Source organism: Colletotrichum truncatum (assembly GCF_014235925.2).
Source record: "Colletotrichum truncatum strain CMES1059 chromosome Unknown Contig_0003, whole genome shotgun sequence".
NCBI classification, from domain to species: Eukaryota; Fungi; Ascomycota; class Sordariomycetes; order Glomerellales; family Glomerellaceae; genus Colletotrichum; species Colletotrichum truncatum.
Window position 1 is genome coordinate 3,584,696 of NW_027222400.1, and position 12,561 is coordinate 3,597,256.

A 12,561-nucleotide genomic window follows, 5' to 3' on the forward strand; every position below is an offset into this window, starting at 1 on the left:
AGCTTCGAGGTCGCGAAAGGGAAGGGGGGCTGGAATTTTTTATGAACGGGCGCGGCACCGCAATACGGGCTGCATGTACTATGGGGCTGGAGCAGGATGGGTTGAGAAAAGATACCTGCAACCCATGTACCTTGGCAGGTGAACCCTTGCCAGGTGTGCTTTATCAGTGACGCGCTCGCCCAGTTATGATCGGCCTGAACTTTGAAGAGTTCAGGTGGCCCTCTACTTGGGAGAAGAGCTGGTACGGTGCAGCCATGTACCGGTCTGCCAGCCAGCTTAACGCTTTTGCTTGCAGCTGGGCCTGCTCTGTACTAATGTAGACATGTACGGCATTTCACCAAGGCACAACACCCCAGGTGGATTCCGTGCAGCGCTTCACTGTTTTTAGTTTACGCGCATCAGCTGCTTCATGGCGGTAGCGAGTGGACCAGCCAACCATCCCATCCTGCCCAGGTCTCTTCCCTGACTTCCTGCATAACTTCATCGGATTCTGGCAGGTAGCCCGACTGATGGATATTGTCCATGGTGGAGCACCTAAGCCTGTCTGCGGCTGGCGTCGTCTGGCTGCCAAGCGGTCACCCAACCCTCCGTCACCCACCACAACCTGGAGTCTGTCTGTCCTTTTGCTGGGAAGTTTTTTTTTTCTTTTTTTTTCTTTTCTTTCTTAGATTACACTAGTGCGGAGAGCCTTAGATAAGCAGATGGGTCAAACATTGGGTCTTATTTGACGTCGGATAACTCGTGAAAAAACCTTTCTCTTCTCTTTTCTCTCTCCTACAAAACAAGGCTTATGATGATCTCCCAAAAACATATGATAGGAAGAGAATGACTGCTCACCCAAGGTGGCAGCGTGATCTCAATTCACTTAATCTGAAGCCTGGTCTGCGTAAAGCATAGATATTCGCCTCCTACCGCTTGCATGGGATTTCCCAAGCCTGGTCACCTCCGCGTCTCATCTTTCAGTATCCTCCCCCTTTTCCCGCCTTTCCCCCGCACACTCTATCTACTCCAAGTGTAGATTAATGCCCTTGATCAGTCTGCTGCATACCCAATCCTCCATCCCCGTGACTGCCCCTTTTTGCGAGCTCAAGGTTTATTGCCTTTTTTACTGTCGACCACCAACATCTTGCACCAGAGGGGGTTTGTTTTAGGTTTGTGTTTCGTAACATCTTGACCTGAAAACACCTGAATCTTTGCCAGGCGGGCCAAAACTGCCTTACTGATGTTTGTCGATTCTCGTTCGATTTTCTCGCCAGTTGGCCTTTTATGAGACATGGCGGCCAAACCGGCTGTTTGTGAGCCATTTGAAGCACAATGTCGAGCTTCGGATCTATGGCATTGTCATAATTAGTCAAGAAATGCATTGGAGCGACAATGACACGACCACTCTGGTAGCATGCTGAGTCAATCCTGTACTGATTAACTAAATCCTGGTTAGCATGGTACTTCCTGCCTAAGAGATATCTTTGACAACGTCAGCAGTTGCACCCAAATACTATTGTATGATTCGGCGGTTCGTTTGTAGAGAAACGCACCGCCTGCTTCGCTACTGGCGTGGTCCCAGTTGTACTTGTTGGCGTGGATGCAAGCCAGAATATCTAGAGAAACTGCGTTATACCTCAACGAAGCATCCAGCACAGGAGCTCGAATATGGGCTACTTATGACAGGTTCCTAAGATGTGCCGCGCCACTTGACATTCGAGAGCCCATTCAATGTATCATATTCTCGCCTGTCTGGTTGAAGTAGCCTTCCACGGCTATAATTTTTGTTGTTAAGTGCCACGGGGCCGTCCCTGCTTTCTCCCAAACTACCTACACCGATTACGTTTCAACTTGGCCATACCAGATCGTACCCAGTTCTACCACAGCTTCCTTAAATGAAGATGAGGCTTACACCTAGAATTTCGGGCGTGCAATAGTAGGGAACCTGGAGGATGGAATTAGTGATAGAATGCCGGGATACAACGACCTCGCGCAATCGACAGCTCATAGTGGGTGGGCTATCTCATGAGATACTACTGTCAGCAATGGTTTGGTGTCCACGCAGTCGGGTGTCATTCATGGATGGTACCACAAATATGAATGTATTAAACTCAACTTCTCACTTGTTGAATGCACCTTCTGGGTGTTCATCGCATGTCCGGCTTTCCTCATCCTGTCTTCCCAATGAGACCCCAACATATGGACAGGGTTGAGAGTTTATGTGCCTAAGTTTTCTTTTAAACAATCTATAATGTTTACGGCCAACCATACGCAAAAAAGGACGGTCACGTTGAATGGCTGCTGTGGACAGTACAATTAACTGGATTCACGCCTTGGAGGGGGCAAGTAGGCGAAAGATCGACACGTTTGGGCAGCTTCTCCCTCATAGGTGGTCCGTGGAGTCTAAACCGAGCTGCCCACCCAGGCTGAGCTAAGACGCTAAAGATACAGCGGCCCAGGTTCTAAAGTCCTTGCACTTCCGGCGGGACGGACGTCATCCCTGGGCTCCGCATGGGCAACCCAAATCCCACTTCAATCAGCCACAGCTTTCCATCGTAAACCTTTTGGTAACTCCAACCCATTGTGCCGTCGCGCACCTCTCTTCAAAAGCGTTCTCACGCGACCTGCTTCGTCTCCCAGTCGAGTCCGATACTCCTCCCACTTGGCTACCGTCGACGACACACTTCGATAAATGCAGGCCAGAGCCCCAGCAGTCCAAGCATGATCTGCGAGAGAAACATCTCCTCGACTATCTCAGCTACACCTCACAACGATGGATTACGCCAGCTCCGGATCATGGCCTTCTCAGGTGCCGGCACCCGAGAAATCTAGCAAGCTTTACATTCGCGACTATCCCCATCGTGCAATTGCCATCGTCTCGTCTTCCCACGCCCTCATATTCCGCTATAACTTTTCTAGTACCGGCACCGCCGCGAATGGCTCCCTTACCTCTCTTGCATCCACCCGTTCGCGACCAAACGGAGGCGACGGCACCGCATCGAAATGCATGGTCGAATTTACTCATATTACCAAGAAAACGCTGGCCGACTACCGTCCCTTAACTCCGCGACCCATTTACGGAACGTTGGGATTAATATCTGTAGAAGGAGACGTGTTCCTTTCAGTCGTAACACATGCCACAAGAGTTGCCACCCTGAGGCCAGGCGAGACTGTGGAAAGGATTGCTAGCGTTGCCTTTTTTTGCCTGAACAGTAGCGAATGGGACGATGTTGTGTCGCTTGACCCCTTGGACTCGGAGATGTCGGATGTCAACTCGGTCTATGGACAGAACCTTAGAGGACGGGAAGTGACCGTTGAGCACCCATGTACAGACCTTCGGAAGCTTCTAGGGAACGGGACTTTTTACTACAGCACTGATTTTGATCTCACGAACAGATTACAGGACAGGTAAGGGCTTTCTTTCCTAAAGTAATTGTAGCTGACTTACACTCTTAGAACTGTGAACTCATTCGTATTCGATATCGACAACTTTGATGATTCTTTTTTGTGGAATTCCTTCATGATTAGTCCGCTGGTCCAGTTTAGGTCTCGTCTGCTGCCCCAGGAGCGCGATGCTCTTGATTCCTCGAGATTTCTGACTTCAGCTATCCGTGGTTTCTGCCGTACAATGGCAATTCCGCAAACAAGCGCTCCTTTGAAGACTCGGTCAACTGGATTACCGTCTTACCTAACAGTTATCTCGCGTTTATCCAGTAGAAGGGCTGGAACCCGATTCAATTCTCGAGGCATCGATGACGACGGCAATGTGGCCAATTTCGTAGAAACTGAAACCATTTACTGGAGTCCTGGTGGTACACTGTTTTCATACGCCCAGGTCAGGGGCTCCGTTCCATTATTCTGGGAACAGACCGCTGAGCTCATTCCTGGCAAGCAAAACATCACTATCATCAGGTCCCCTGAAGGGGCACAGCCAGCTTTCAACAAGCATTTTGATGACTTGGAACGAGCTTATGGCGCTGTTCATGTGGTTAACCTCCTCAGTGAGGGTAAGCCCGGCGAGGCTCAATTAAGCCAACTTTATCACCTTGCTGTACAGCACTGCCCATTAAGTCAGGTTGGCGAGGATGAGTCTCAAGATCATGCGCTGCTGCGAGAAACACACTACGACTTCCACGCCGAGACGAAAGGGCCGGGTGGGTACGAGGCCGCACGTCAGATTCGCAGATACATCGAGAACTCTACGGATGGGTTTGCTTATTATCTAGCTGAAGAAGCGGAAGATGCCGAACCTGATAGTCACGACTCTCGGGATTCTCATCGGATGGTGGTAGTTCTCCAGCAAGAAGGTGTCTTCCGGACGAACTGTCTTGACTGCCTGGACAGAACAAATCTTATTCAAACCCTCATATCACAGATGGCCACAGAAGCATTCTTAGGCCATCGGGGAGAGTATGCAACATCAGACTTCTGGATGAGACACTCAACCCTATGGGCAGACAATGGGGACGCTTTGTCCAAGATCTATGCTGGGACTGGTGCACTGAAGTCATCATTTACACGCCATGGGAAAATGTCTCTGGCTGGCGCAGTTGCTGATATGCGTAAATCCGTACAAAGGCTTTACCACAACAACTTCACAGACTCAGCAAGGCAGACGACAATTGACCGCCTCCTTGGACGCCTAGTCAATCAAGCACCCGTTCTCCTGTTTGACCCAATTAGCGATTATGTCTCTGGTGAGATCAATAAGCGGAATGCTGAGTTCTCGTCTATTCAGGATATCACCATGTAAGCCTACTCAGCTCCATGCAACTTGTACATACTGACTGTCTAGGTTGGTTGGCACATTCAACCTCAACGGTCGCACCGAGGGTGTTGACCACGATCTTTCTTCGTGGCTCTGCCCAGAGGAGCTTGGTAGTGTGCTGCCGGAAATCGTTGCTGTAGGGTTTCAGGAAATCGTTGAATTGAGTCCACAGCAGATCATGAACAGTGATCCATCGAGAAAACAGCTGTGGGAAAGCGCAGTAAGGAGATGTTTGAACAAGCGTGCCCAAACACTCGATGGGGAACGATACGTTCTGCTTCGGAGCGGACAGCTTGTTGGGGCTGCTCTGTGCATATTTGTCAAGGCATCCGTTTTGGCCAAAATCAAGAATGTCGAAGGAAGCGTCAAAAAGACAGGTTTGTCAGGAATGGCGGGCAACAAGGGAGCAGTTGCCATACGATTTGACTTTGCGAATACCCAAATTTGCTTTGTGACAGCCCATCTGGCCGCAGGCTTCTCGAATTACGACGAGAGGAACAGGGACTATGCGACAATCCACCATGGTCTACGGTTCCAACGCAACCGTGGCATTGATGATCATGGTACGTGTCGGCTTTTAAACCCTTGATATCTCTCGTGTGCTTCGATAGCGACCCAGCTGACAAGATTGTAGATGCTGTTGTCTGGCTGGGTGATTTCAACTACCGGATTGGTCTTACTTCTGAAGCTGTCCGCGGATTGGTTAAGAAGCGAGACTTAGAGACGCTCTACGAGAATGATCAGGTAAGCAGTAAGCCTCTGAGGTTTATTGTAGTTGCTGACTTCAGTCTCCAGCTGAACCTCCAGATGATTGCAGGACTAGCTTTTCCATTCTACTCCGAGGCCCGGATCAACTTTCTACCAACATATAAATTTGATCTTGGCACTGATGAATACGACACATCGTAAGTTTTTACGTCAGACAAAGTTTGCACTGACTGTTAACCTCGTCCAGTGAGAAGGCACGAATCCCAGCATGGACCGACCGCATCTTGCGCAAAGGCTCCAATTTACGTCAGCTGGCTTACAGCTCTGCGCCGCTGAAGTTCTCTGATCACCGACCAGTGTATGCCATTTTCCAGTGCAACGTGAGCATCGTCGATGAAGCGCTGCGGGACCGTATCAGCCATGACCTCTACCAACGGCGGAAAGCGGAAGTTGGCGATTCAATCGCGAACTTGGATTCAGAGGAAACCGACGATGAGGATCTCATTGGCTACGAAGCCATCGAGCCGGGATTGCCCCCAGCGAGTTCTGATCGTCAAAAGTGGTGGCTGGAGAACAAGCAGCAGGCGAGGGCCGACATCAAACAGCCCAAGGCCCCTGACGGCCATGCCACGATTCTGAACCCTAACAGACCACCAAATCCGTTTACGCCAACAGGCGAGCCGGACTGGGTGAACGTTCCGCGCTCAAGGCTGTCGTCGTTTTCAAGCGTGTCAACGTCACCGTATGAAAATGTCTATGCCCCAAGTGACCTCTCATCGTCAGCCACCAGCACAACGGCAAGGAGACTGCCGCCACCTTACGATCCGTCTACACTTCCAGCCAAAATGGGCAGACTGAATATTAAGGAAGAGAAGTCGTCGCAGCGGGGGGAAACACCGCCGCCACCTCCACCCCCTAGAAGGCAAACAGGGGTTGTTTCTGCAGCCCAACACCCTCCGTTGACGATGAACCAAGCCCCTTTGATCCCGTCAAACAAATCCCAAGCAGTACCGCCAGTTGTTCCGCGACCATCGTCGTCGGTGTCTCAATCTTCACAACAATCTAAGGGCAAACCGGCGCCACCTGTTGCAAAAAAGCCAGCTCATCTTGCCACAGCACCAGCGTCCATTTCATCAGCGTTGACAAGCAGCGAAGACACCTACCATACCGATAATCCGTTAGACAGACCGCCACTACCAGTGCGGGCCTCGACGGGCCTCTCAAACACAAGTTCGAGCACGGGAGGCGGTGTTGTCAGGAAGCCGATAGGCACTTCAGCTAAACCCCCTAAACGGGCAGAAACATTTAGTATAGAATCCGGAAGACATGGCCCTCGAGCTGGATCGGTCCCACTCCCAGGCATGACACCTGTTGAGCCTCGACCAAAGCCGCAGATCCCAGCCAAGATCCAAAGGAAAGCTGCACCGGTAGACCTATTAGACTCGTTGGGTGATGATAATCACAGTGACATGGGAAGCTGGGAGACGTTGGTTCCTAGCACACAAAAGTAGTTGAGATGGATCTGAAGTTTGCGGCATAAACGCTTGACGCAATGGGGCGGACGTTATTTACAAAATAGATGGGTTGCTTGGGTCAAATCGGCTAGTGGAAAAAGAACAATGGGCGGGCTACTGCTGCTATAGCACTAGAGAAGAAATGTTTAGTTAAAGAAAAAGAATACCAAAGATAGTCACACTTCTGGTGCGGTTTATCGACTGCCGTTTTCCGGGAATCGCTTGGCGCACTCTGTATGTCATTGTTGTCCGAAGTTTGATGAATCTCAAAGTGCCTGCCCCGCCATCGCTGGCTATCAGTGAGGGTGCCTCTGGAAACGGCACTTGGAGTGCCGGGAACCAACACCAATTGGGTTCCCTACCAAGGCCGCCCACACAACGTCACTCCAAGAACAAGGCCTTTCTCACCTCGCCACAGGGCGGCCTCACCGAGTTGTTGGATGGACCCCTTAAATTAGGAATTTGACTTTCACATCCACCTCGTTCTTTCTACGTCTCTCTCCATTGCCTTCGTTTCCCCCTTCGCCATCAGAGCGTTTCCAATCACACAGTTTCTCGTAACACCACACCGCTTCCTGTCATCTCAACGAGTAGATACACTCTCCGCCCACCTCTTTCCACGCAGTTTTAACATCTGACAGCGGCATTAGCTCCAGGTAGTGGTCGCGAGGACCAGGTCACGCCCACCCACCTCTCCGGAAGACGCCACAGCGAACAAGGGGTGAGAAGCACAAGGTGCTTGAGTCGTTGCACGCGCCGCGCCGCCGCAACACCACTTCTGCGCCTTTTCCTCTTTCTTCCACCCGCTTGCGGAGCCACCAGGCCCCAATAACCTACTGGGGACTGGAGCCTGCCGATCGCGGGGCAGGCGAACCCCGAACCAGCAACGTCCCAGTAGGGTGACCAAACCTTCTCGTCGTCTTCTTTTTATTTCCAAGTTCACATCTTTATTGGCTTGCAAGCGGCGTGAGAGCCGGGCTGCTTCACAAGATCACCGGCTTGCCTTTCGCCGTCCCATCTTCTCTACGCCTTATCAACCTAAAAGTCCCTAAACACCCTAATTCTCAGCCTTCACTGTCTGACCTTTGCCTAATCACCTGCTGATCCTTCCACCAACTCTTTTCCCCTTCATTACCCTTGGCGGGAATCTGTGGGTTTGTTGATGTACCTTCTAAGCCCGAACCACAGACGGACATGTCGTAACTAAAAGACAAAAAAAAAAAAACGACGACGACGACTACAACGACTACAACGATCGCACCACCCCACCGCAGCTCCTACATCGTTTTTTCCCCCTTCACAGGCGCGTTAGTCTTGTTGTTTTGTTTCTCTTTGAGACCTGCAGCAAACCACCATAACACCAAAACAGACGGATCGCTGCGATAAACATCGCTTGACCCCCCCTGGCACCCTTACTTTCGACTTTCTGCGCCTACGGCCAGTCACAAGTCCTAGTTTATACTACACTTGCTTCTTCTTCCTCTGCCGGACATCTCCCGTCCCCCCCTTTCCTGCAGGCAGATACTCTACATTCTGAATTTTCTGCCGTATGCCCTTCTGTTTCATACGCCCGTGGGCGTCTCGCTAGGATCCGTTCTCCCCCTTCCCATCGCCAGAGAATCTGCACCTCAGACGACTGGATGACAAGAGTTGGGCTTTGACTTGTCCTTCCTTCCACACATCTTTCTGTTTATCCTCTGACATTACTGTTCACCAACCCTTCTTGGCTGTCTTCCTTTTTCTTCCAACTTAAATCTTGTCACCTTCCCTCCCAACCACACTCCCGTCCACACCCTTAGCCTCCCCCTTGCTCTTGTTACCATTTTCGGCTGCACTACCGTTGCTATTGCTACTTGCTCATCCTATCTGGTGCCATCAGAATCCGGGGTTGGCGCAGTCTTAATCGTCCTTAAGGCCAAAGCATATCTCACCAAGAAAAGCACATGAGAGGGCCAGTTGCAACTAAAGGAAGCTACCGAGTCAAAGGAGCAACGCTCATACTAGACAAGCCGATCCCGTGCTCCAACCCAGCAAAGCCTTTCCTGTTCTAATATTTACTCTGTTGGCCTCATCCATATTTTTCCTTTCTTTCTTTTTTCAACCTGTCACCCACATCTAAACGCAACGGACGGACAAACGAACAGACGAACACTGGCGACATAAGCTGTTTAGACGACCGCACCTTATTTGATTCCGCCTGGACGTAAAAAACCTTCGCAAAGCACCAACCCCTTCTTAGCCCTGCAACGCGAAGGCCTCGTGGTCTCGTCCAATACCAACACCGAGAAGCCACGGCGAACTGCACAGCCCCAGGGCAAGTTGCCTGCTTCTGGAAGCTCAAAACGCCTATAAACCCCAAACCAGCATCATACGAGGCCTCTCAACAAACAAAACAAGGTCGTCGTCCGAAAAACACTCAAAATGTCTCTCAGCAACCCATCCCTCACCAAGCAACAACGCATTCAGATATGGCGTGAGGAAGTGGCAGCCTCAGCATCCGTCTGCACCTGCCCACCAATGTCCCCGGCAGCATCATCTTCTTCAACAAACATCTCCCTCTCCGCCTCCTCGTCAACTTCATCAGCATCCCCCGGGGCAGGAGACGCCTTTAACTTGCCCAGAGGCGACATCCTTCCCTCACAACCAACATACTGCCCAACATGCTCCCGACTGGGAGCCCCTTCCGCATTTGGCCTTGAGCCCTCTTCTTCAGCATATCTCGACGATGTACGACAAGCACACTTGCTTCCCAGCGGAGGTCTCGACAGGCGCGGGTCCTTGATGATGTTCCGTACAAAGCACGGGAACCACGCCATCTTCCGCGGTATGCGAAACCTCGTTCGGCGTATTAGTGGCGGTAGTAGCAGTGCCGATAAGACCGGTCCGCTGCCACCGCGGGGTGCCGACGAGGTGACGAGCATGTACCGTCGCGTGACGGTGGCAGGGCTGGACGGCGCGACTATAAACAAAGCAGCGGTCGTGGCTGAGGCGAATGCCGAGGCGGATGCAATCGAGGATCTCGAGTCCGAGGGGAGGGGACACGTTCCGAAACTGATTGCCGAGAAGCAAGCGAGACTCATGAGGGCAGAGAGATTGCTTGTAAGGTCACATCGCCACGCTTGAGGCTGGCATAATGCACACATATACACATATACATACATATATAATGAGTGGACCAAGTTTGAGGGTGTCTAGTTATGCATCCGATCAGCATTCATGGAATGGGATGGCGGTGCCAGGCGTATTCAACTGTGATAGTGGCAGAGATACACATTAGTTTTTGAAAATATCATTTCATTTATCCTTTCAACCCTCATAACCTAGGTTGTCGAGCATTGTCGATAAACTACCCCCGTTTCTCTATTTGTCTTAGTGTTCTAAGTTCTGCTGATTTTCGAATCACATGTCAAGCCACTTTGTGGTCAATTACGTTGAACTCAAATATTGATGAACGTTTGTTATTTTCTTTTTTGTCTTGTAGACTGAATGGACAGGGGCATTGGGGGGAAACACTTTCTCTCTCCGTGAGAAAACGCGACGACGTAAGGACCACTATGAGGAAAACCGAAAAGAGAACACGAGACAGCCGTAAACCACCCAGCACAGGGGTAAAAGCAGGATTCGTGTGTGGGGAGGGAACAAAAAGAGAACGACCCTGGGCATGAGATATGAAGAAGGGGGAAGGTTGGTAGTTAGCTGCCAATAAGAGTCCTCGAGAGCTTCCTTAGGTCCTAGGAACAGGAGCGTTCTAGACCAGAGGGCGAATCCAAGGAGTCAAAAAAAAGGACCATGCCACGCATTATTCCTTTCTCCGTGTCCGAATCCCCAAGATCCTCCCCTATTGCTAAGATTCCCAACGCGAATCGCAGATATCATCAGCCAGCGGCAACATGCCGGCCAAATCCAGTCATCAGAAGGCCCGCATGTAGCGCGACCTATCAACCGAGTAGGCGAGCCATCTCGGTCTTGTCGCAAACCGAGATGGAGTGGTATCAGGGTAAGTCAAAATTTAGGAGGCAGCGGGAGTCTCCTCAGCAGCCTTAGGCTCCTCGGCCTTGGACTCCTCCTTCTTCTCCTCGGCGGGGGCATCGGTGGTGCCGGCTGCAGCACCCTCGGCGTCACCGCTGTCAGAAGAGGTCCAGAGAGTGAGGTTGTCACGGAGAAGCTGCATAATGAGGGTGCTGTCGCGGTAAGACTCCTCAGAGAGAGAATCAAGCTCGGCAATAGCATCATCGAACGCCTGCTTGGCAAGGTGGCAAGCACGGTCGGGCGAGTTCAGAATCTCGTAGTAGAAGACGGAGAAGTTGAGAGCCAGGCCGAGGCGGATGGGGTGAGTGGGGGTGAGCTCGGTCTGAGCCACGTCGGTAGCGCTCTGTAAAAGCCACAACGTTAACAATGAGGGCTTTTTGGGGGTGTCCATGGTCAGGATAGTGTAATTATGCTCACCTTGTAAGCCTCATGGGCCGCAGTGGCAGCACCCTTACGCTTCTCGCCGGAAGCAAACTCGGCAAGGTAACGGTGGTAGTCACCCTTCCTAGATTAGGGGGCACGGCGGTTAGTTCCGGAGCGGGAGCTTGTGTATGGAGAGTAGACGCAGTAGCATGGAAACATACATCTTGTGGTAGAAGACCTTAGACTCGCCGGTCTGGGCGTTAGGGATGAGGCTGTCGTCGAGGACATCGAGGACATCCTGGCAGACCTGCTCAAGCTCGGTCTCGATCTTGGTGCGGTATTCGCGGATGGTTCCGACGTGCTTGTCAGAGCCCTTGCTCTCCTCCTTCTGCTCAATGGAGGAGATGATACGCCAAGAGGCACGGCGCGTACCGACAACATTCTTGTAAGCAACGCTGAGGAGGTTGCGCTCATCGACGCTCAGCTCACCGCCCAGCTTGGCAACCTCCTTCATGTAGCCAACCATCTCATCGTAGCGCTCGGCCTGCTCGCAAAGGCGAGCGAGGAAGGTCTTGCTGTAGTAAAAATATTAGTAAAGCTCCGTGAAGACCCATTGCCAGGCGATGGTCTAGTTTGATGGTGGTGGTCCATCGACGAGGAGGCGGTTCGGCACAAACCTTTCACGCTGGAAGAGGGGCACAAGTCAGCATACTTTCGTTCACGATGACTGCAGTAGTGAGTGGTTTTGGGGCAAGAGAGAGAGCCAGGCGTAGCTAAAAAGGGACAAATGCCACTGATTTCGACCGTGAACCCTCATATTTAGGCCGGGAATTTGAAGCCCGATACGGGAGGCGGGTCACCGGTCGCATCATCATGGTTGTTGGTGCAGCACAGGCAGGCAACGAGGGGCGGCGGAGGGGTTTTGGAGGTGTTGGGCACCGTGGGGGAAATGGTACTTACATCGCCAGACATGTTGAGCTTTGAGATTTTGAGGTGATGCGATTAGGTAGAGAGTGGAAGAAAAGGTTAACAGAAGTCGAGAAAGAATATCTGGTAGGCGTGCGTCGGGGTGTTGGGAAGATGGGGACGCGGCTTTGTTTTGTTGTTGTAGAGAGAAAAAGATGTGCGGTGGGAGAGGAAGGAAGGCGGAGGGTGTGTTTACGTGTGACGAATTATTTTGGGAGGGGGAATCTCTAA

At 51.5% G+C, this 12,561-nt stretch overlaps 3 protein-coding genes across 3 annotated transcripts; 2 read left to right on the forward strand and 1 right to left on the reverse strand.

The window, feature by feature from the left end:
* Positions 1-2,755: 2,755 nt before the first annotated feature.
* CTRU02_205887 (SacI domain and endonuclease/exonuclease/phosphatase) lies at positions 2,756-6,969 on the forward strand (the record flags this gene model as incomplete). The annotated part of the gene is made up of 6 exons (XM_036722962.1): positions 2,756-3,390; positions 3,439-4,731; positions 4,778-5,313; positions 5,385-5,494; positions 5,546-5,655; positions 5,706-6,969. The coding sequence occupies 6 exons, from the start codon at positions 2,756-2,758 to the stop codon at positions 6,967-6,969; spliced, it is 3,948 nt and encodes a 1,315-aa protein (XP_036585260.1).
* A 2,424-nt stretch (positions 6,970-9,393) lies between these two features.
* On the forward strand, positions 9,394-10,095 carry CTRU02_205889 (uncharacterized protein; the record flags this gene model as incomplete). Its single annotated transcript, XM_036722964.1, has 1 exon — positions 9,394-10,095. The coding sequence occupies one exon, from the start codon at positions 9,394-9,396 to the stop codon at positions 10,093-10,095; it is 702 nt and encodes a 233-aa protein (XP_036585261.1).
* An 886-nt stretch (positions 10,096-10,981) lies between these two features.
* On the reverse strand, positions 10,982-11,890 carry CTRU02_205888 (14-3-3-like protein; the record flags this gene model as incomplete). Its single annotated transcript, XM_036722963.1, has 3 exons — positions 10,982-11,344; positions 11,419-11,506; positions 11,586-11,890. The coding sequence occupies 3 exons, from the start codon at positions 11,888-11,890 to the stop codon at positions 10,982-10,984; spliced, it is 756 nt and encodes a 251-aa protein (XP_036585262.1).
* Positions 11,891-12,561: the final 671 nt, after the last annotated feature.